This window comes from Mugil cephalus, chromosome 5 (genome assembly GCF_022458985.1).
Source record: "Mugil cephalus isolate CIBA_MC_2020 chromosome 5, CIBA_Mcephalus_1.1, whole genome shotgun sequence".
NCBI lineage: Eukaryota > Metazoa > Chordata > Actinopteri > Mugiliformes > Mugilidae > Mugil > Mugil cephalus.
In genome coordinates, this window is record NC_061774.1 from 20,951,974 (window position 1) to 20,975,018 (window position 23,045).

The following is a 23,045-nucleotide window of genomic DNA, read 5'->3' on the forward strand; positions in this document are numbered from 1 at the left end:
TACCTGCTGTATTCACAGGGGGGCTAAACGGTACATTACAGGGAAACGTCTCTTTAAGGCACAGCTCCAACTGATTCGACTGACGAGAGCAGCGAGTGGAAAACGGTGGGAAATGGAAAAACATTTTATGTACCGCTCGCTGTCAGTCGGTGAGGTCATGGTATATCCATAAAAACAGAGATGAAACAAGGGTAACTGGACTTGTTGGGTTTCTTGGAGACTTATCACCACTAGTAGTAGTTCTTTAAAACTAATTTCTCCAACTACATTTGGTCGCAACAGACACTCGTTATGTGAATTTCAGGTGGGCACCACCCAAAGATGCTCTGAATAAAATCCCAACTCCCCTCCAGTCAGTCAGAACTGAAGAAGCTGCTTGGATGTGTGGCTAAACAAAAACCCAACAAGTCCAACTGCCCTCGTCTCAGCTAGGATTTTTTTTCCTTTTGATTTCTGCACCGTTCATCTTGCAAAACCTTGATCTGTGTGTCAATGTAATATGGTTCATTCACTTATTCAACTAACGTGGACTAAAGAGCCAGCAGGTAAACATTATGTGGTTCACTATTTTGCTTGGTTTTCATTTAACCCATTGAAAGTGCATTTTGCTTCATCTACAAACAGGTGGAAGTGTAGCCTCGGTTGTTGGGGTCGGTGCTAGTGATGTGCGGATTAGTACTGAAATATCGATACTTCCGATACCACGTCTTTATTCTCTAAAGACCTGGGAGCTGTGGCGTAGTGGTTAGAGGTGCAGCTTCAGGGCCAAAGGGTTCGCCTCCCGCCCTCTCCGTGGCTACGGTGCCTCGAGCAAGCACCTAACCTCCAATTTGCCCCCCAGTCGCAACCCACCTGAGGCTGCAGCCCACTGCTCCAAATGTATACACTACTGTGTTAACGAATGGATGGGTCAAACAGCAGGAACTAATTTCCCCATTGTGGGGGACAATTAAGGGTTTAAAATCGATTCTCAAATCAAAATATTGATACTTTTAATACTTCAGTCATTCGAGGTAAACATATTAGGGTGTATTTACACAAAGTATCAGTATTGGATCGGTATCGCTGATACCAGCCTGAATTATACTCAGTATCGGATCAGAAAGGCACCAAAAATCTCTAGTTGGTTCTACATTTCCTTGACAGAACCGGACCTAGAACCACAACTTTTCCACAAACAATTTACTTTTCTCCTCTTATTGTGGCTGTAAAAGAAAAAGCAAGAAATTTTGTTACACTGCAATGCCAATCTCAAGTATATTCACTTTTTTCCTAAGGTAATGTTCTGTTCACACAAGAAGAATTGCATCCATTAGCATTAAACTCATCTCGGGAGGACGGACTAAGTTGCTCCTTAAATAGCGTTTCAATAAGCAGAAACAAATAAAACATTACAAAAGATTAAAAAAAATGTTCTTCCTGCTCCCCCCAACCATCTATTGAAGAACACATGACACGAGAGGGAAATAATGATGAGAAGACATCAAAGGGAGAATCTGAAAGACGAGCAAAGAAACAGCCGTGAAGAGATGTGGGATCAGTGAACACAAACACACGGACCAACTGAGTGTATATTTGTATATGTGTACGAGGATAAAGCAAGTGAATCAAATGCAATCCCTCAATGTATGTACTTCTTGACAAAGACTCCGTCTCTCATCTCTCGGCATCCTGCTGCGTGTGAGTGATGGTGTGAAGCTCAAACAAGACTCAGACTGGGAATAAGGAAGTGTTCATACGCTGCCACAAAAATGTATTAGGTATCTAAGTCCAGACGGATGAAAAATGTCCTCAGGACACCTCTGAAAAAAATCACGCCGATGAATCAAGCTTCAGCTGACTCCATCCGTCATCATTTGTGCGTGTGAGCCAAACTTAATGAAACTAAAACACAGCTGACCATCAGTTACCTTCGGGATCGATACGCATTTGGACGGCCTGCGCTCCAGATGTGCATGCATGGACACACGTAATGCAAATGCGCGCACGTGGTCAAAGGGAGTCAGATGCAGCCACGCGCACATACTTAGCGTATTGATTGAGGCCCCTGTTAGCCCTTTCCTCCGCCGCCTGTACGGGCAGAGTGAAGGGTTACAGCTTGCAGTCTGTCCTCACCAAACCACCGCCATCTATCTACAGCTTAATGAGGCTCAGCCAAGGATTTTTTTTCTTCTTCTTTGCTGTGCTTAGAAGCAGTGTTGTCAGAGTTACACACCGTTATAAAGAGTAGAGTGTGGGATGGTACAATCATGTGTATTTAAAAATGTTCATTTGTGATGAAAAAAAAAAAAACAACAACATCTAAATGTTATATTACATGTGTAAAATTAGGTAAGGCTAATATGTTCCAAAGGATCCTCTAAGACATTGGTCTTCAAACCCTAAGGTACTGTATTTAAATTACTTTAAATACACATTAACATGAATCCAATATATTTTATTATAGGAATAAGGGCTAGCTTAACACTGAATGCAAAATGATAGTAATAATTATAAAACAACAACACTAGGCAGAGTTTAATATAGAACACATATAGTAATCTCTCCATCAGTTTGGGGTCCTTGGCCTGGAAAACGTTGAAGACCCCTGCTCTAAGACATCACGACGTGAATAAACCAAGCTCCACCGGCTTCTCTAACCTCTTTTGATTGGTCTAATCCAGACCGGGCATGGCATATACGGCCCTTTGTCTGACTCTGACTGGCCCGTGTGATTGGAAATTGTAAAATGAAGCATGTATTATCTACTTTAGGAATACACAGGCATTGAGACAAGAGTCTGATACACTTTACCTTGTCACAAGACCTCAAAAATATCCGCTCACACTAAAAAAAAAAAGATGCCGAGTGCAGAGTTTTCAACAGAACGCGGAGTACAAAGTATTCATCTTTGGCTCCTTGTAGTTACTACTGACATGTCTAAATTAACAGATGGTTTGTTACACGGAACCATCTGTGTCGTCGTCCTTGGAAACAGTTTGAAAAGGGTCATCACTTTCGAACAAAAAGACATTGCATGTGACTGAACAAACCGCCCGTCTTCTGCTGTGTAATAAGTCTCCGGAGTTTGCATCGAAATCTGTCCTGTGTAATTCTAACCGCGCAGGTGTGAACACAACCAGGACACATTTGGCCGATCCGATCTCAGGTCACATTTGGAAATGGTCTGGGACACATCTGATTGTGTTCCTTTGGCAGTGTCAACACACAATGCATCCCGGGTCGCATTGAATTCCTCCTAATCACGAGGGTTTTTCCTCATTCATTCAGTATAAAAAGGAAAAAGGCACCATAAGTAATGTGTGTTCATTTGTAATTAAAAATAATAATATTCTGCCTTTGTAGCTCTTTAACTAATAAATAAAACCAAACGAGAATTAACGAATGATGTTATTGAACATGAGTACAATGTGTGCGATTCTGTCGTTAACAAACGGATCTACGCGCGGTTAATTATTGATGTGACTGTTTAGATGAAAGCGATGCAGAGGAGTCTCATGGCGTCAACGTACATATTTCCTCTATAATGACTGGCTTCTCTATCTGCCTTTGTTACTGGAGATTTCCCTGTCACTGCTTCAAACTGCGTGGCAGTGAAATTATGGTGCATACAGAGGTTCATTTCAGAGTTTGACCTCATTTATCCGAGCATTGTGCCGGTCTCTCAAGTAACTAAAGCCAGGGTGGAGATAAATAAATGCATATCTCATGTGCTTTCAATGAGAGCCTGTTCCAAATTATGAAACATATCACAAAGTCATGACGCACACACACAACAAATCGTTTTGCATGGTTCTCATACAGCGGTAGAGATCCATTAGAGACAGCAGCTGTTACAATATTATATGCACATGAAATGACGTTGCTGTTTATTTGCATGCAAAACTGATTTTGGATCTTGAGTGCTGACTGTGTGTTTATAAAGCCAGGTGTGAAGACAGAAGGTGAAGGTGGCTACTTGGGATGGGGCTTTCCAGGTTGGTTGGTTGATGTCAACTATATGTTCGGCTCCATTTGGCTTGGACTGCGAGATCAGTTTAATTTATTTTTCACAATATGTTTGGAAGAGATAGCTCAGTAGTTTTTTTTATTTATAATTTTCCACAAAACACAAAAAATACGATGACAGCACATTATTCAGAAATGATAAAGTAATAAAATGTCAAAATCATTCGAGTTCAATCCATTCATCTGTATAGTAGGCACAAAATTATTTAAGAAGTTTTATCCTGAAAAACATTAAATAAAAATACACCTTTTATCAATTTATCTAAAGAATAAAAGGACAAGACAGAACCAAGAACTTGCTCTGCCTCGATAACAACCGCTAACTGCTAACCTCTCTTCCGCTTCTTCCTGTTGTCCAACTAATAATGAGACGCAACGTCAACACCCCCTACGTCGTGACGTCATCTGGAAGTGCCGAACACTCGGGGCAAGCAGCTCTACCAATCTTTGTTTACTTCCAAGAAAGACTGGCTTTCTTGGGTGTTTTTGTTCCGGGGTCATAGACCAATTGTGGAGCATTAGCACACGTGTTGTCCAGTTAAAGTCCAATTAAGGCGTATACATGGTGGGGAAAATCAATTTCCAATCGCATTATCTGGGTGTCTTAATCACTCCAATTTTAACGTGTTTGCATGCACATAAGTTGCCCAGTTAAAGTCGGATTAAGGTAATAATTCGTAAGTAGATTTTACTTGTAACCTTTCATATGTAAGCATGCCTGGCCACCAACTCCAGTCCATTTGCCAACTTGGGAATTCCCTGGTAGTTAGTACTTAGCTAGTACTAGTTACTTCGACTCTCCATGGGCTAAGCAGATGTTCAGAGCAAAATAACAGTGGTAAAAAAGAATATATTGACGAAGGTGTGCTGATCCAGGAAGAGCAGATGCTATGAGACGGGCTTAGATGAAGTATGTTTAACTGATTTCTATTTTGATGAAGGTGAGGTAAACAGTCTAATATTGACTTTACAAATATTTAACCAAGAACGTTTGCATGCACTGCAACAACATAGCTGCTTGTCAGAAGATATCCCCGGAGCTTGTGACAGGCCAGTGGTGTCTTGAATAAAAAGGCAGATTCTCAAAGCAGTGCTAAAGTTGCTGAACATGGCCTTATACGCTTTCGGCCGTCAAACCCCTCTGTGCTACATCAACCTATAATAACATTTAATTTGCACGTGCGTTTTTCAGAATGCTTTTGACTTTATTTATCTTAGCAAATTGGAGCGGCCCAGCTGGCTTACGCTGGCACTGCACATGAGCGCTACACAGTGTAGTTACAGTTCAGTGCATGACCACAGACTAAACAAATACACCCCTCAAGTATAGCTGCAGTGAAGCTTACTTGCTTTGGCTGAAATGCTCATTGTCTGACAGAAGCAAAACGTGCGCAAATGACAAATGCAAACACGTCGGACACACGGGGTTAGATTACGTGTGTTTGGGCACGTTTGGAGGCGCAGAATGGATGTGGGTTGAGTATTCACAGCATTGTAAGCGATACTGGAAACAGCGCTGCTTGGCACTGCCCAGTGTAAGATGTTTCCTCGTGTCAAGTGCACAAAACAAATGAGATTTTCTTTTCTTTTCAAGGGTGGATACAGCACCTTCAGAGCAATTCCACTGAGGAGGCGATGTTATAGGGCAACACTGAAAGCAAATGCTAATGGCTATCACACAGACACCCCGTGAACCCAGCATGGGAGCCTGCCAAGGACTCCTAGACTGCAGCTCGAGAACCACTGGGGTTAGTGTACACATAAAAACACAGCGCAGACATACCGGGGCACAATGCTAAGGGGAGAGAAGCTAAGAGAGATCGAGATAGACAAGCTCTCACATTCAAACAGAAAATGGATCTCTGTGTCCTGCTGGCTTTCAGACAGACAAATTGTCTGCAGATAATGGAGCCTCAGAAGTGAGGATGGGGACCGGGCGTGAAATTCATCTATTCAAAAAAAAAAAAAAAAAGAAAAAAGACGGAAGAGGATGCGTAAAGAACAAAAAAAGAATGAAATAGGAGAGCATAAAGAAGACATCTCCACAAAGTAATAGAGATAGGAGAGACTCAGACAGAGAGGGGGCATGTTAATTAGGGAGTAGGTTGATAACAAATATATTAGCGAGCCTCTGAAGGAAGGCACGGAGAAGAGGAGAGGTGAGCGCGATAGGAAAAGGTTAACAGAAACAGGAAAGAGCGGGGCGACACCGTAGAAAAAGCCAATAGAGACAGAGACACGGGATAATTATGAATTAGTTGATAAAGAGGTAATAAATGTCCTGGCGGGGAGCAGGAGTGACAGAGGACACAGAGGTGCAATGAAGGAGAAAATGAGGACTAGGATCCCCTTGATAATAAACTTTGAGCACTGAATAAAAAGTTATTGCCACACTTTATTTATTAACTTCGATGGATAACACTTCAATTCTGGTGTCGGCAGGTCAGGGATGATTTTCTTCCTACTGGGAAATAAGCAACGGAGCGCCCTTTGAAATGCTAAGTTGACATTTTTACTAAAATAGAAGCTACCTGGATCATATCAACACGACTGCAGGTAATGGATACAGAATATTAGGAGGAGTGTGCACTCGGAGTTACATTTCTGTTAGCTCTAATGTATTAAATGAGTGGTCCGGTAACTAATAAAACATGTAGCTTCGTATCAGAAGCAGCATATATAATACTGATCACACTGAGGGAAATTGCACTGGACAAGTCTCTGTATGAAATGAAATACACAGATTATTCCACATTTATACAGTTAATGAAACATGTCGAATTAAATGAGCAAAGTATAATTAAAAAGACACACACACACACAATTATATAATTAATTAAATACATAAACAGCACACAAAATAAATACATAAATGATAATAATATTTTTTTTTCCAAGGCCACCATCCAGATATAATCGTCTCCTTATTTTAGATTTTTTATTGCGTGAAAACAATATGCTTGCAAATAATAGCGCTGATTTCGGCTTCGTGGTTAAAGGCTGTATTTTACAGGGGAAATACTTTCGCAGTGTGACAATCAACACACAGTCCACCCGGCACTTAACGAGTTTAAGGGTGTCACACTGCAAATATCATGCTTTATTCATTCGAGACATTTCCTTCAAGAATTTAAATCTAAATATTAATATTTCTGCTAGTTCCCAAGTGTAAAACCACTTAAGTACTAATCCCTTTGGCTCTTTCCCTCTGTGGATAGCCCAAGGGACACACGCGCTGAGCTGGTCTTCGGGGAGACCAGCTCCCCTCCTTCAGGGGGAAATAAGAAGTCTGAAATGTCTCTATTTTCAATGGTAGTAGTTTGTAAACAATATTGGCAAACTAAAGGATTATCATGGAGTACGAGTTAATAGACTGTCTCTTCATTACGTAATAAGTCTGTAACCATTTCTGGGTTTGTCTTTTTTTTTTTTTTTCCTGAAGGATCACAGAGGACCGTCAATCAAAAAGTCTCTTTCCAGGAATCACCTGTCAGTCAAGAAGTGACATCTTTTTCTTCAGCGTTTCTGTTGGCGGGAGTTTAAGGGGAGTTGCTCGCCCAGCCACACCGCTAATTATTACACACTTCTTGTTTTCTTCTGCAATAATGGGAGGCATCAAAACACAACACTCCCTCCGCTCCACCGGGGGTTTTCCCTGAAAAGATCCACCTGCACGACATAAGGTGTTAAATAAAGCCCCTTTAATAAAACCGTCAGGAATCAGTGGAAGGGAGTAGTAAAATCAACAGTTGCCACACAGTTAAATGTGCTGCGGGTAATTGCGGAAAATGATCAGCGCGACGCAACGTCCAGCCGGAGCTGCATCCAAAACGAACCCGTCTACATCCTGAAGGGAAACGTGTCTTCGCGACGGCGAGGGACGAAACGGTTCCATGTCCGAAATGCAGGTATTGCGGTTTGATAAAAGCGTCATTAGGCAAAGCGTTAGCAAATGTCTTCGGGGTTGTCGTGTTAACACCGCAGACCAATTACAATCAAACACGCAGACACTCTCTTCCTCCCTCTCTCTTCTTTCCGCTCTCCCCGTGTTTCTCTGGAGCTCGCTGCCTCTTTCTACCCAGTGTAAATAATGTAATTTGTCACAGACAGGCCTCCATGTAGGAGATGACCTTTTGAAACCTCACAGTAAATTGGCCCCGGCTAGCAAAGCTACGTCATTAGCCCTCTCTGTCTCTGTCTCGCTCTCACTTCCTCCATGCCTCCCTGCTTTCGAATTCGCTTTTATTATATCTGTGTAATTTTAAATTCAGTGTTTAATCTACTGTCCTTTGAGGCTAACTAGCTCTCTCTGTCCGTCCCTCTTTCTCTCAAACGCGTCACGGTCACACACATAAAACCGCACCACGGAGACCTGCAATGAGTAAATTATACATGTATCTGTATATATATTTATATAACCTGATTTGATGAAGGTGTTACGTGAATATCATGTTAACTGAGTGACAGTTCCCTCATCGCTGTCATGTTACTCTCTCTGCTGTTATACTCAAACAAATGTTATAAATTCATTATTGCATCAAATTAGGCAACTTTCAGAAACACCTTTTTTCTTGATTGTCTATTATACAGTTTCTATCAGATGCATAAATCCAGACACCATGTGTGTCTGCGTGTTGGTGTGTTTACATTGTCCTGTAATTACGTTGCTAGATGGGTTTTTATGTTTTTAAGTTTCTCAGAGCAGCTTATGTTGGAAGTCTGTGCTTATAAAGGTAGAAAAACAATGACATCACCATAACATAGGAGCCACTGTCTGAGTAGTACAGTGGGAAACTGAAGTATATATTCCGTGCCTGTCTGGACACTACGAGACGTGGATGCTGAAATGCATCTTTGGATCACGGTTGCGTGCAGTTACATTTCTGGGGAAGTGCGAGTCAGGCTACACTCAGTGGTAGAACCAATTAAAATATTTTGAATTTTAATTTGCTTGTAAAAATAGATCTGGGTGGGTGAGCTAAATTTGCGCTGGTTTGGGGTCATTTTGGTGGTTTCTCTAATAACTTCTTTTTTTTTTTTATTGCCGGTTAAAACAAAACCAACGTGCATTCACTCCTTTGTGTGTCGCTGTGTGCGTATGGTTGTGGGTGCGTGAGCGCACTGAGCGTGTTTATTGTTTATGCAAAAAAAGAAGGTGCTTATTGCATTCTCACAACTCTGTCTTCACACGACAGGCTGTACTTGGTAAAATGATAGCAGCTGGTTGTTTCTTAAGAGTAGAGAAAGAGATTACATGAAGTCAACATATCAATACTAATTTCTTTTTTTTACATCAGCATTGGCCCGATATTTGGAGCCAATACTGTTTTTTTGTTTTTTATTTTTTTCCAACTCAGGGGTTGCACCAGCCACTTTATGTATATTGTATAATCTTATGTGTCATGTGTCTCTTTTAGTCTATTTGTACATACAGGATAGATTTTATATTTTAAATATTCTCAATGTTTGTACATTTTTGAAAGTGTCAGAATTGACAATAAAGTTGACTTTGACTTTTCTCCATTTACATGACAAATGGCACAATGATAACAAATGCTACAAATCTTAATTTAACCAAAAACATAAACACTTATTGAACAGGACTGTCTGTAGATGCATCTGTCTGTAAATCAAGCCGGAAAAAATAAACAGCAAACGACGCTTACACCAGTAAAAAACGCAAATATCAGCCTGATGTGTTTGGCCTGGAAATCATAGATGGAACTTTAATTGCCACATGACCAGGACCGCGTGGTATTTGTTTTGCAGCACAAGGTCTGACAACACTGCATCACGGTAGCATTACAAAATACATACAAACAAAAACAGTAACAGACAGACAACAACTTTACTGCAGACAAACAGACACACACACATAGAATCACATACATGTAAGTGTAGTTGTAAACATCCCAAGTTTAAAATTCTGATGTGCTGTGGGGAAGAAGCTGTTTTTGAAACGGGTGGATTTGGCGGCCTGTGATCTGAGCGGAAGAGATGTTTAGCCGGGCGGGAGATTAGCTGTATCTGAATCAGAAGCATCAATCTACCTTTAAGATGCTGCTACCTAGCATCACACCAGCAGCCACCCCCAGCTACATGCAGCCTGACACAGACACACACACGCACACACACACAAACGGTTTAGTAGAAACTCAAAAAACATGATAAACAGCACAAGGTGTTGACCTGGCCTCCAAATTCACCGGTGGGTTTGGAAAAAATAAATAAATCAATCAAACAAACGAGAAAATGATGTTTGTTTCTAATAATTAATAAAAAATTTAAAAAAGTGTCAAGTGCAGCGCAGACATTCCCACAGTTGGTAAAATGTAAAATAGCCCAAAGAAAAAAAAGTATGAAATGTCACAAGCTGGAGGTCAGTTTTCTCCCTGCAATCTGTATAAGTAAATAATAGTAATTGAAGGGGCAGTTATGTGTTTGCAGAAGTGGATTTCTGCCAGACCATCGCAACAGCCTGGCGTTTTCACCTTAACGACGTCGGACAAAATGAACCCGCTGCAACATTGGAGAGTTCAGGCGGCTAAAACATCCCGCTGACACGCACTCAGACAGGTTTCCAATACGTCTGCTCGGGGCTGGAATTAAGCCGGCTCTCTGCCACATTAAAATGCTCGCACAGACGCACATTTGGGCCGACACAATGTAGGTATCAGCGGTATCACGGGCGCCAGCTACCGCGGAGAGGAGAGCAGAGGACTACCAGAGCACTGGGTTCAGGGCAGACTGAGTGTGTGTGTTTGCTTCAAAAAAAAAAGGAAGAAATAGAGGGAGTGTGCGTGTGTGTGTGTGTGTGTGTGTGTGTGCCTTATCATTCCTCAGCACCATGCTCCTCTTGGCAGATGGCTCAGCCAACCTCGGGACCTGGGGTGTGTGTGTGTGTGTGTGTGTGTGTGTGTGTGTGTGGGTATTGTCTTGGTATCTTGGGGGCACAAGGGCAGAAGCTACCTGGTGTTGAATGCCAAGTCTCTCGTTCTCTTGTGCTCTCTCTTTCTCTAAATCCTCCGACACACACACACACACACACACACACACACACAAATGCCAGGCCCAGTCACGACTTATATTGCACATAATAATAATAATAATAATAATAAATGTTATTTAAAAAGCACTTTTCAAGCCACTTGAGGACACTTTACAGAAAAGAGCAGAACAGCGTTCAGTCATATGTGATTGAATTTTAGGTTTTAAAGGGTACGCTGGTTAAAACTGCACCAATTTATACGGTATATGGCATATCAAATCAAAGTATCCACAAATAAAACGTAGTTTATGAAAACTGTTAAATCTGAATCTAACTTAGCGAGCTAGCACTTACATGGTTTAGCTAGTTCACGTAATTTCTTATGGACAAACCCATCGTGACGTCACCCACTGGATTCTGAGCCTTGAAAATGAAGCCTGGAGTGGGCGGAGCCTGCGGTCGCCATGTTGGATGAGCTTTACTCCGCCCACACTCAACATACTACTCACCCATACTACAAATGGACACACGGGTCGTATCGGACGTTGAGACACGCCCACCCAACTCTCCGCTACCTGTTAGCTCAGGCTCAAAGCAGAAACGCCCCTAATTATGCAGAATTTTAAACCTTAATAAAAAATAAACGAATGAGTTAGAAAAAAAATCACCCCTAGTACAGTTGTCATGAATAGTGAAATAAAGTATTGAGACCAAAATCGTTCTTTGTACCAGGCTTTAAAAACGTTTAATAATACTGTAAATTTGGGCTTTTTAACATGGGGGTCTATGGGGATTTGCTCCCTTTTGGAGCCTCAAGTGGCCACTTGATGAAGTGCAGCTTTTTGCACTCACTCAGACCTAGAGGTTGTTGCTTGGTTTCGTCCAATTTTGACCAATAATAATTGTAAATCTCAATGGCAAAAAAAAAACAAATAAACAAAAGAACAAACGCAAATTTACAACAACATGCATTTTTGTTAGCGAACAACACAAATAGCTTCGCGTGTTACCTGCGTTTTTTTTCCGACAGTGTATATTCAGTTCAGAGAGATGCTTTCAGGAGCATTAGGAAAAGCAACAAAAACATTACGTTGCTTCAAATGTGCAAAAATACGTCCGATTCTTTATGAGACCATTCCGACAAAGACACAATGAGCTCACGTGGATCACGTTCTCCCAGTTAGAGCTACTGGGTCAGAAATTCAGATCCTAATAAAATAACATCCTTTAATGCTATGGTGACACACGGCTGTGCTGCCTGAGTCACTGTAACAGAGCAACCACCACCACTTACTCATTCACAAATTCAACTAATTACTAATGAATATTTCACAACAAATTAGCCGACGCTACTTCAAGCAAATACTTGATCGACTAATTGAGCTAATTTCTAATTAGTTTTAACAACAAATTAGGGAATGCAATTTTCACGCAAGCTCTAAATGAACTAACCTGACCCATTCCTGATTCAGCTCCCCCAGAAACATGGACAAATATTATCTTAAATGTGCTAATTAAATAAAGGCATTCATTAAAAAAATAAAAAAAAAAACATTTTATATCAGTGTGCATTTCATATCGAGATCAGCAGCATCTATCGGCTGCCCTAAGTTCAAAGACATCTGATGGATTTTACAGCTTCTGACCATTTTCACGGGAGCTCTTTTCTTCTTTCTGCACCCGTGGTTTGAATGTGGCTCGAAAAACTCTACGGCAGATCGCGCCTCCCTTATCTCCCCTCCGTGTATTCCCTGATAAAGATAACCACCCCAAAACGAATCTTTAAAAAGTCATAAAAGGGGACTCTGGAGCAATAACTGCGCAGATAAATATGAGTATTACAAGGTGGGGGAAACGCTCTGAAGGCAGCGGCTCTGCCAATATTAGAGGAGCAACAGACGCCCGGTGATCTGGTCCCAGGGGAGAGATCTGTTTCAGTTATGTACAGTTGTGCTCAGCGTTATTGTCTAATTAATAGTTACAGGGTGATATTTGTGCAGTATTAACAGAAACACTCCGTTTCCGTTTATCTGCTACCTCAGCTATATGCAAGCACTTCTTCTTCTCTATTTTTTTTTTTTATTATTAAGATATTGCAGCTCAGAGACACATACCTCAACGTAAGTACTTCAGCTGCACTCATGAGAGACTTTTTACTGCACCTCACTGAGTAACTAGGTGTTGAGTCTTATCATTTGATGTTTGTCACGGCTATTTGCCGCGCATGAATGTTTATTATTATCAGATACTCTTATGTGTTTGCAGTTTGATTAAAGCTATTTTTTCTCTTTTGATTCTTAATAATTAATAAATCACGTCAAGATGTGTGTGTGTGTGTGTCTTCCTACTAATTTTACATATGCTACGTTTACACAGTAATTTGATTAGTTCCTATAACACAACTAGCAGAGTTTTGTCTCTATTTATTTACATTTCTTTTAAAAAGAAACACAATCTGCTCGGATTGCTCAGCACCACATTTACTGTGCTGGAATCGCCCCGACTTAGAGCCCGTAGCTGGAAGCCGGCCCAAACCAAAACATTTTGTGGTGGAAAGTCGGTCTGGATTCCCTCAGTTGAGAACTGATTATACTCTGGCAAAGATCTGCCAGGCCGAGCGGGTTTGTGGTGTTGACTGACAGACGATTAACGTCAGCGTAGTCATACACGCACACATACATCTGATTGACTGTAGGACTGTCCAATTAAGTGCAATTAAATCCAATTAAGTTTTTTTTTATTTGTATCTTTTTGGAACACGCCCCATAATGACATGCCCATAATTAAAATCAAGAAAGCATTTCATCGGGTGCGACACTGAGACATAAATTTTAAATTATTTCAATGTTAGGTCAAGATACACCGATCAGCCACAACATTAAAACCACAAGAGAAGTAATGTCTCGTGACCAGGCAATCCTCTGCTGGGAAACTTTTGGATCTGACGTTCCTGTGGATAGTTAGACATGTAGCACCCGCTTAGACAAGACCAGCAGGATGCAGCCTGACACGGGCACAACAACAGTTTAGAAACAACTAAAAACAAAACATGAAGAACAGCACGAGGTGTTGACCTGACCTCCAAATTCGCTAGATCCAGAACTGATAAAGTATCCGTGGGATGATCCACAGAGGCCCCTCCCCTCAACCCATAGGACCAAAAAGCCTCTGCTAATAACATCTTGTTGCCAGACAACATCAGACACCATAAGAAGGCCCATGTCCATTCTCTGATGAGTCACAACTGTTTTGGATGCACAACACAGACCTACTTGATCTTAGGTCATAATGTTATGCCGGGTCGCTGTATAATACATGTAAAAACACTTAAAATCTTACGAGGAGTTAACAGATCCTTACAGTGAGTTAATAAATAAAGTAAATGTTGATGTTTGTACCCTTTACTGAATCCTGTGGCCTTTTGGCTAATTATCCTCAACAATGATCCAATCAATAAGAGAGTGGAATAATAGCATGCGTCTCAGAATTTATGGGAGGCCAACAATGTGCTTACATGTGGACTGGAGAGGAGGGAGATGAAAAACTTTCACTGATAAAGATAAATGTGCTGCTGAGGATCTTTTTTTATATCCCATCCAGATGGCTACTCTGAATTTTCTTATAAGACACTTCAGAAACCAAACAGATGGCTTCGCTCTTTATAAGGAGCCTGTGCAAACCCTAAAATGTCTATACTCCCAGCTCTCAGCAGTACAACGGGGCCTTGATTTACCTACTAATAAGGCGCTAACGGTGGACCTCGGTCCCCGTACTGCTTGTGTGATGTGCTAATAAAAGTGGATTATCTGCTTAACAATTAATTCAGAGGCTGGAGCACCTTAATTATCACTCGTAAGGTTTTCGCAGACGAAACATTTTGAGGCATTTTATTCTGTCTTTTCCTACTCTGGTGACTGACAGAATTCTCACCGTCGATAAATACTTTTTCAAGGTTGCGGGATCTCAAACGACGTGGCGAGAAACGCAAGTAATGAACAGATGCGAGAGGTAACCAGAGCGGTTTAGTCACCTCTTGACTGTCTGGCATTGAGCTGCAGTGACAAAAAAAAATATACAAAAAAAATGTAGAAGTAGTTTTTAAGTTGATTCACAGACCCTGTCCCGTTATTGCTTTGACTTTCTTGTCAATGTGTGTAAACAGCTGACACATCTGTGCAATATTACATCCTTCAGAGTGAGGAAAAACAGCCAAACTCTGCAACAGATCACAAACAAGGCTTCACAATCACTGTTTGGCTGAATCAAAACCTCTGGAATCCATCAAATCCACATGAAAACACGCGAGCTGTTTCAAATCTGGAAACCAAGTCTTAAAGCTGCTTTAATCAATATGTTTATTTGATCAATGATGGATTAAAACGACTATGTAATGCAACATGTCGATTGCTTCAATCAGACCCGCTCAGAGGCTTCACGTCTGCAGTTCCCGTCAGCTCTATGATGTGTTTAAGCGCATAGTTTGTGTGCTACAGCCTGCGTCTTTAGCGCGGTGGTTTCGTCCTCCCTGCTCTCATGAACGTCCTCTCTACCTTCAGTTGATAGAGGACTAAAAGAAGAAGAGATAAAAGGAGTGCTAGCTTGCGTTTGAGTTCAGAAACATGACTCCAAGTCAAACATTAAATTGCCATATTAATTTTATGATATGACAAAAGTGCACTGGTGTTGTGTTTAGGGGCCAAAAGCATGTTAAGGAAGTCTGGGCTTTCTATTTGTAGTTGGATTTGACAAATTACGAAGCAATAAATCACATAAATCAGAAGATGATGCTGTGTGCATTTTTTTTTACCTTTAGTACTTGAATGAAAAATGAAAAATGAAAACGATATATTAATTTTTGACAGAAACAACAATACAGTTGCAGTCCATTCTCTAATCACTCATTGTCTGTCACAGATTTAATAGCACAATGAAAATGTCAAGCAGTTTTTTTTTTCCCTTCAGCACCATGGACAGTGACTGTTTCCTCCCTGATAGACTCCAGTGGCCTGAACGTTAGACGAACGTCCTCGCCCCCAAAATATTTTGTGACAAAGAATTTGTCTGGAACCTCTCCATTGGGATCTGATTATGCCAATTAAAGTGCTTGTGCTGGTTTTACGTGGCGGACAGAAGAGTAACAGTCCAAGTAATGGTCATACACATCATCTAATCAGTGTAGAGTTGAATTGTCCCTGATTGGTTGTAGGACTATCCAATTGCGTGTATTTTTTTGCATAGGGTGAAACGCGCCCCATAAGGAAATCCAATTATCGCAGTGTTACCAGACTCATATTCTGATAAGAAGCGAGTCTGGAGACACGAGCCGAGGACTCCAGGTGATCCGACTGCTTTTACCAGCTGCCGACAGAGCTCACATTTTACAGCCCTCTGGGATAATTGTAACACCACCACGGAATAAAATGGATCCCATCCGCAAAACGAGACTTCCTTCAGCGTTATGTGCTGTCGCTTTTGGAGAATTTGTTTGTGAATTCTTGTCAGTTTGGGATGAGACACAGCTTCCTTTTCGCAGCCTTCGGAGCCGCTGATGATGCCGGTGTGAAGTATCATCAAGTGGAGCTGGTTTGGCAAGCCGGGGCCGATCGCGCGGCGAGGATGGAAATTTCAGCGTGATGGATGATTTTGCGCTTATTGAACTCGCACGTGTGACGGAGCTGATTGAGAGCCTGGGAGGACTGACGGGCAGATTGAATATTGGACCGGGAGAAGGAACGCTGAATGAGTTGACTCTGTCACCAAGTGTCCCTGTTGATTCTGGCTTCTCTGGTCTTTGTGTGCTTTACCCCATGCGGCTCTGAAAACAGCATTCCCGACTGCAACTTTGAACATTCGTAATCCCATTTTTCAAGCGGAGCTTAAAGAAATGTCACACAATTCAAAGATCCAGTGAGATCCAATTATAAAAATAATACTAATCAGAGCGTCTTCCTGCAGATGTGAACTTTTAAGCTCCAAAACACGCAGCTGGAATCTTACCATTCCATGCTGACGATATGTGTAATCAATTCTCTAATTAACTACTTAAATGGTTCAACCAATCACCATCAGCGCCAATTAACATTCAAAGCGATCTCCCCCAGATTCCACTGCCATGATTAGCCAGCTACATGATGGGCAATTACAGTGAGGAGTACGCAACATACAATGCAAGCCCCATTACAATCATACAAAGCCTTCAGATCTCCGAGCGAGAGAGTGAAACAAGAGGCGAGATGGGAGGAGGAGGAGGGAGAAAGAGCAACAAAGAGGAGAGGAGATGAAAGGGTATTTCTTCAGGAGGAGGAGGAGGAGGACCTACAGTGTTCGTTCAGATTTAACAAAGGCGTGGGGAGCTTCAAGATTGTTTTCTCTCCCTCTTTTTTTTTTTTTTTCCCTTAAAGGGAAAATCTACTGTCAAACACCAGCCGCACATCAATGGCGAGTGACAGACTTTTAACTCCGATCCGAGTCATTTTCGTGGTTTCTATTGAAGGTGCGTCTCTTTTATGCCTGTAAAATCCATTGTGAAATTTCGGGAAAATAGATCCAATTGAATATTCCCCCCATTCTGGTTCTCATCTTCCAGTGGCAGCGTTGTCCTTTTTATAATCTTGGACAGTTGAGTCCATTTGAACGTTTATTAGCGGCGAGGCGCCGGCTTCATCAAAGCAGCTTTTAGAGCTGTTGGTAAAAGACGCTGGTTAATAACTGACACTGGACAGGAACAGCACAGTCATGCGCTGAGCTGGCTCGGGTCCCAAATGAAAGCGCTTCATCTTTTTAACCTGGACCACAGCTGAAATGTGTTATGCTGGTAGTATTTTAGTCATTTAAATCTTTTGTTTGATTAAAATTAGGGCTATTAGAATTAAAGTGTTAATGCGGATTAATCCGTCATCATGATTAATCTGATTGAAAATTTTAACGCAATTAACCCATCTGCAGCAGAATAACTCAGAGCCTCTCTGTCAACACATTTGTGTTACAGTTTGTGTATGTAGAGTTAAAGTCATGCAAAGAAAAATGTGCAGTTGGTCCAGTAGTGACAGGAAGCAGAACCGATAAAGATGGAAGATGCTAACTTGACCCTCTACATGGGAAATATGAATTAAAAAAAACAAGACGGAACAGTCAAACCAACATAAAGTACTATGCACACTCTACAGGAAGGAGATTTCTTTTCACCAAAGCACTTCCAGCTTAAAATACCACCTTAACGCCAAGCACGCGTTAGTCTGGGATTCTGCGTCGCACAGCTCGAGACAAACCAAGACAAAGACAAGCTGGCAATGTTGGCTAGTAAATACCCGGCCACTCCTGCAACCACTGTTCTATGTGAGACACCGTTCTCGGTTGGAGGCAACATTGTAAATTAGAAGCAGTCAGATCTCCTCTCAGACAATGTCAATGTCTTAGTAGCTCCTGAGAGGAGAGTACCAGGGTCACATTAATGTGGTGAAATGTTTGTTTCAAAAAAGCGAGAAAAAGTTGTTTCAAGTTGTTTTCTTGCAAAATGAAACGCGATTAATATAGATTAATTGTGAATATTTAATTGTGATTAATCAAAATAAATCCACAGAAACCCTGTGATTAATCTGATTAAGAATTTTTAATCGTTCTGTTGTTGTAATCTCCTCTTGCTAAATCTTCTATCTTTAACAATTATTTAAAAACTCCATCTTTTAGAAGATTTAGTTGCTTGAACACATCAGAGTACATGCAGCAAGTAGAACAGGCCATGCATTCAGACAAAAATTCCTCTGAGTTTCTTAAGAGGTAAATTGATAATATTAAATGTTAAATTATTTTTGGATGGAGCTTTTCGATGCTACTTGTATGAAGCATGCTGATTCTCTTCTCTTTCATACTGTAGTATTACTAGCAAACTATCAGTGTCACAGTCAGGAAACCAGACCAGTCTCTCTGTTGGGAGCTGATTATGCTCCGGCGAAGATCTACTGGGTCAATCAAATAATCTGGATGGGCTTTATGTGGTGATGGACAGAAGAATAACAGAAACATACTCAATAAGAACTGAGTCCGGCTACGACAGCCGATCACAATCACATAATATCTACCAAGCTGAAAGCAGAACATCTTTTAATATCAGCATGAAGCATTGAATTGTACTGAAACTTTTACTCATTGTGCACCTATACTCATGGGATGTTTGTAGATTTAGAAAAATACTTCTGATGGATATCAAAATAATTTCCCTATTTTCCGATTGGCCTCCATTGTGGTGACTGTGGATATCTGTCTCCCATATTCAAGTTAAAGCAAGTTCCTAAGAGGGAAATTTTTTTCTCTTCTCATTATTCTTTTAGCTTCTTCTAACCCCCATCGGGTTTATCTCTAGGTGTCGGCACCCCTCCAAGTGGTCCCGGCACCTCGCCTGGCCCCCGCTGGCTGTAATAAACCCAGAGAGAGCTATAGCTGTATCACGTTACCAGATCTACAGATACTCAATTACACATCAAGAAGAGTCTTATATCTCTCACTCACTGACTGGAACACCTTCACTTACAGGTAAAAAAATCCTTTTCAGATTTCATCGTAGGCACAATGAGCAGCTCCTTTCATTGTTCTACTATTCATCTACATTTCTTTTTTTTTTTTTCCGCCTGGAATAAAGCCTGGATCAGTGTGATCCCAATTTCCCATCAAGAGCACCTGACAGCACTGGTGTGATGGAGTGGTGGCAGGGGGAGGGTTACATGTGTAGACACCCTGAGCTTGTTGTCGAGCCCTGAGCAGCTCCACTCCAGCAGCGGGGGGTTAAGTACCTTGCTCCAGGGCCCTTCCATGGCGGCTGCTGAGGGACAGCAGTGTGTGTCACTTTCCCCTGCTCACACTCTCCCTGCTGGAATACACATTCAAAACAGCAACATGGTTGCCGAGTTATCGTGCTCCGACTGTAGCAGCGGTCGTACTGGGGACGCTGTTTTATGTACAGTAGTCCTCGTTACTATGTCAAGTACTGTTTGATGTTTTGATCTGATGACATTTTTAAATTTTGTTGACACAGACTGGCTTTTTTTTTTTTTCTTGTTGTCACATTCACACTTACACTAAAGTCAGATCTGACCAGATGCAAATCTAAACATGGCGCATTCCCACCGTCGGCAGCGTTCCCATCATGCACCTTTCATCATGTTTGTATTGTGCATGTGCTGGTCCAGCAGGTTGAGGACTTCTTGATTTCAGGGTTTGTGACAAATGAGTGAATGAGAGGCGAAATTAAGCACTCCGGATAGAAAACGCTACATGAATGGATTTGGCAACCCAGCCTCGTTGCATGAATTTGCCCAGTACAGCCAGAGTCTGAGCTGACAAGCTGTTCTGAATTCTCAAATCGCCCCTCCATTACTTTTCATATGCCGGGCCTCTGCGCGAGTGTTACAATAAATTCCGAATCACGCAGAGAAACTGAATTACATTTAACTTCTGGCGGCCCCTCCGACGGCTTTTAAACCTCCAGCATCTTTGGGGCCTCCGCGGTGTTAAAAGCATTAAAAGGCACTTCTCCCCCATGTGGCTCTTTGTTCTTATGTCCTCTGCTGCATGGAGAACGACTTCGCTGAGGAGTGCAGCGTAAAGCAATGCCATACTGTACAGAACAGAGAAATGATTCTTATCACACATGGAGTCTGTAAAAAGGCCAACGACAAATGTTGATTTTAGAGACTTTTAGAGGGTCAGAAAATACATTGAAAATGCTTTTTAAAATGTGTTACTGATGGACAAACTCAAAACAGATCTGTAACAATTCTTCACTTGAATGTTTTGTCGTTAATCCGTCAGCGGAGACACTGATACGCCTGCGATGAGTTAAAATCGGCTGATATATCGATCTTTCATTTGCAGTGGGAGTGAAATTTGACAAATCATCACATGCACAGGAAACACTGCAACCACAGAGTTAGTGTTTCCAAAAGAACTACAATAATAAAAAATAATAAAATAAATAAATAAATAGAAATAATCATTCTCCTTTGTCAGCTCACATGTGACTAAGAGACTGACCAGCAGAATGTTGGGCCACGACTACAACACTTTCATTCATTGAATGTAGTGAATGTTATTGCATGTTTAAGAAGAAGCCGGTGCAGTTAAAGCATTTAATAACTACTTGACATTTAGGTTCCACTGAAATCCACCTGATCATCACACAAACACACACACACGCAACTTGCCCATGACCAACACCTGCACTGCACTAAACACATTTAACAAAAACAACCAAACTTCAGTAAGGACGGAAACCCTTCACGTTATTTTCTAACGCCTCCCTGTTGTCAGAGTCACCACTCGAATCGAATCAAATCAAACACACTCTCGATGGTAAAACGGTAAAAGCCGGCACTGCTTGTGTAGTTAAGTGTGCATTCTGCGTGTGCATGCCTCCCGGTTCGTCTCCAGCAACAACCACGTTACCAGCTTCTTTTTTCCTTTTTTTTTTTTTTTTTTGAAAAAAAATAAAAAATATTATTTAACCGGTGACAAAGAAAAGAAAAAAAGCTTTGCACGATTCCTCCGGCAACTGACTTTGGCTGCCTCCCCCCCTCCCCTCCTCATAATAAAAAAAAAAAAAAAAAAAAACACAATGTCCAAAGCCAGGCTACGGAGCGCGGATGCCGCGTCCACTTCATCCCCTCCACGTTGCGCACGCACAAAACCCAACGCAAGGTGATAATAAAGCGGCGTGCGGCGGCGGGACCTTACCATGGCTGTTCAAGCTCCCAGTCTCTGAAAAAGTCGAATTCGAAGAGATCCATGGCCGCTCCGGCTGCTGTTGGTGGTTAGTATCCAAAGCTGGTGCTACGTGGTCCTACATGGGGCTACTGATACTGAAGGAGAGACTCGGAGAGAGAGAGAGAGTAGACACAAGCTGCTGCCGCTGCCAGGAAGCTGCTACGTGGTCGAGGCAAAGCTGACAGCCAGGCAGAGGTGGAGGGAGGGAGAGGGAGAGAGGGAGAGAGAGAGAGAGAGAGACAGAGAGAGAGCACACACTGGAAGACACACTGAGATATTCACTGCAAGAAAAAAAAAAAAACAACTACAGCCCTTTTTCCTTAAACCGCTCTCATCTTTCAACACGGCCCCATCACGTTTGAGTGGATGTGAATCAGTGACAGCGGCTTCATCTGGATTTTAAAGACCTTATGAAAGTGTGATGTAACTGTTATCAGGTGGACCTTCATGTGGCAGGAAACCACATCTGAGGAGTCATGTCTGATCAGGATCTACTGCACAGGTTCTAAAAGCCCAAAGCGGCCCACCCAGAGGGTCTAATCGGGTCCGCGGCAGGAATCTGTGTGCAAATTACATATAGAAGACTGCAGGTTTTTTTCCCAAATGAAGATGACTGCTACTCCTAATCTGGACAGAAGGCAACACAGAGACCCAGGACTAAACAGCAGACAAAAGCAACATGCCCACATTTATTTAATTAACACTTATTTTCCTTGAGACCTGAGCTTTTTTTTGCAATGCATTTTTAATTTCTCCAAAATATTTGGGAACAGTAAGACCTGAGACATAAAAAATAATAATAAAAAAAATAAGCATCATCTTTGAACAGGAAGTTGTTTTTCAATAATAAACGATGTCCTCATGTGTGGACACGGAGATTATTTCAACACAATAAAGCTGCCAATGAGCAACAAAACCTAAACCTGTTTCTTTTAACACATGAACATGGCCGAGCAAAGACACAGGTGCAAACATTGATATTCCAACATCCTCAAACAAGTACTTTCTAATTAACGACGTTGAAGCTCGTTACGATTGACAGAATTCGTTAAATCTGCGCGTCATATCAAACTAGAAAGGTTAATAAGCATAAATAAACAAGTTTCAGCCATAGAATTTGACGAGGTTTTGCACATTTTCCACTTTTGTTCCGTGACCGGCTGCAGAATGAAATGTCCTCATATGAGGACACAGGGTCTCCGGAGGTTAAGAAATGTATTTTTTGTTTTGAAGGATAGTTTATTACGTGTCTGTATGTGTGTATATATGGAGTGTGTGAGGGGGGTTCTTGATT

General features: G+C 41.5%; 1 protein-coding gene across 2 annotated transcripts in view; it reads right to left on the reverse strand.

Annotated features, from left to right (window-relative positions):
• aff2 (AF4/FMR2 family, member 2) overlaps positions 1 to 22,026 on the reverse strand; it is a 172,876-nt gene extending 150,850 nt beyond the window's left edge. For both annotated transcript variants that reach the window (XM_047584663.1, XM_047584662.1), the window contains exon 1: positions 21,722 to 22,026. In XM_047584663.1, coding sequence (XP_047440619.1) covers positions 21,722 to 21,774 — 53 coding nt within the window. In that variant the 5' untranslated portion in view covers positions 21,775 to 22,026. The remainder of the gene's footprint in view (positions 1 to 21,721) is intronic.
• Positions 22,027 to 23,045: the final 1,019 nt, after the last annotated feature.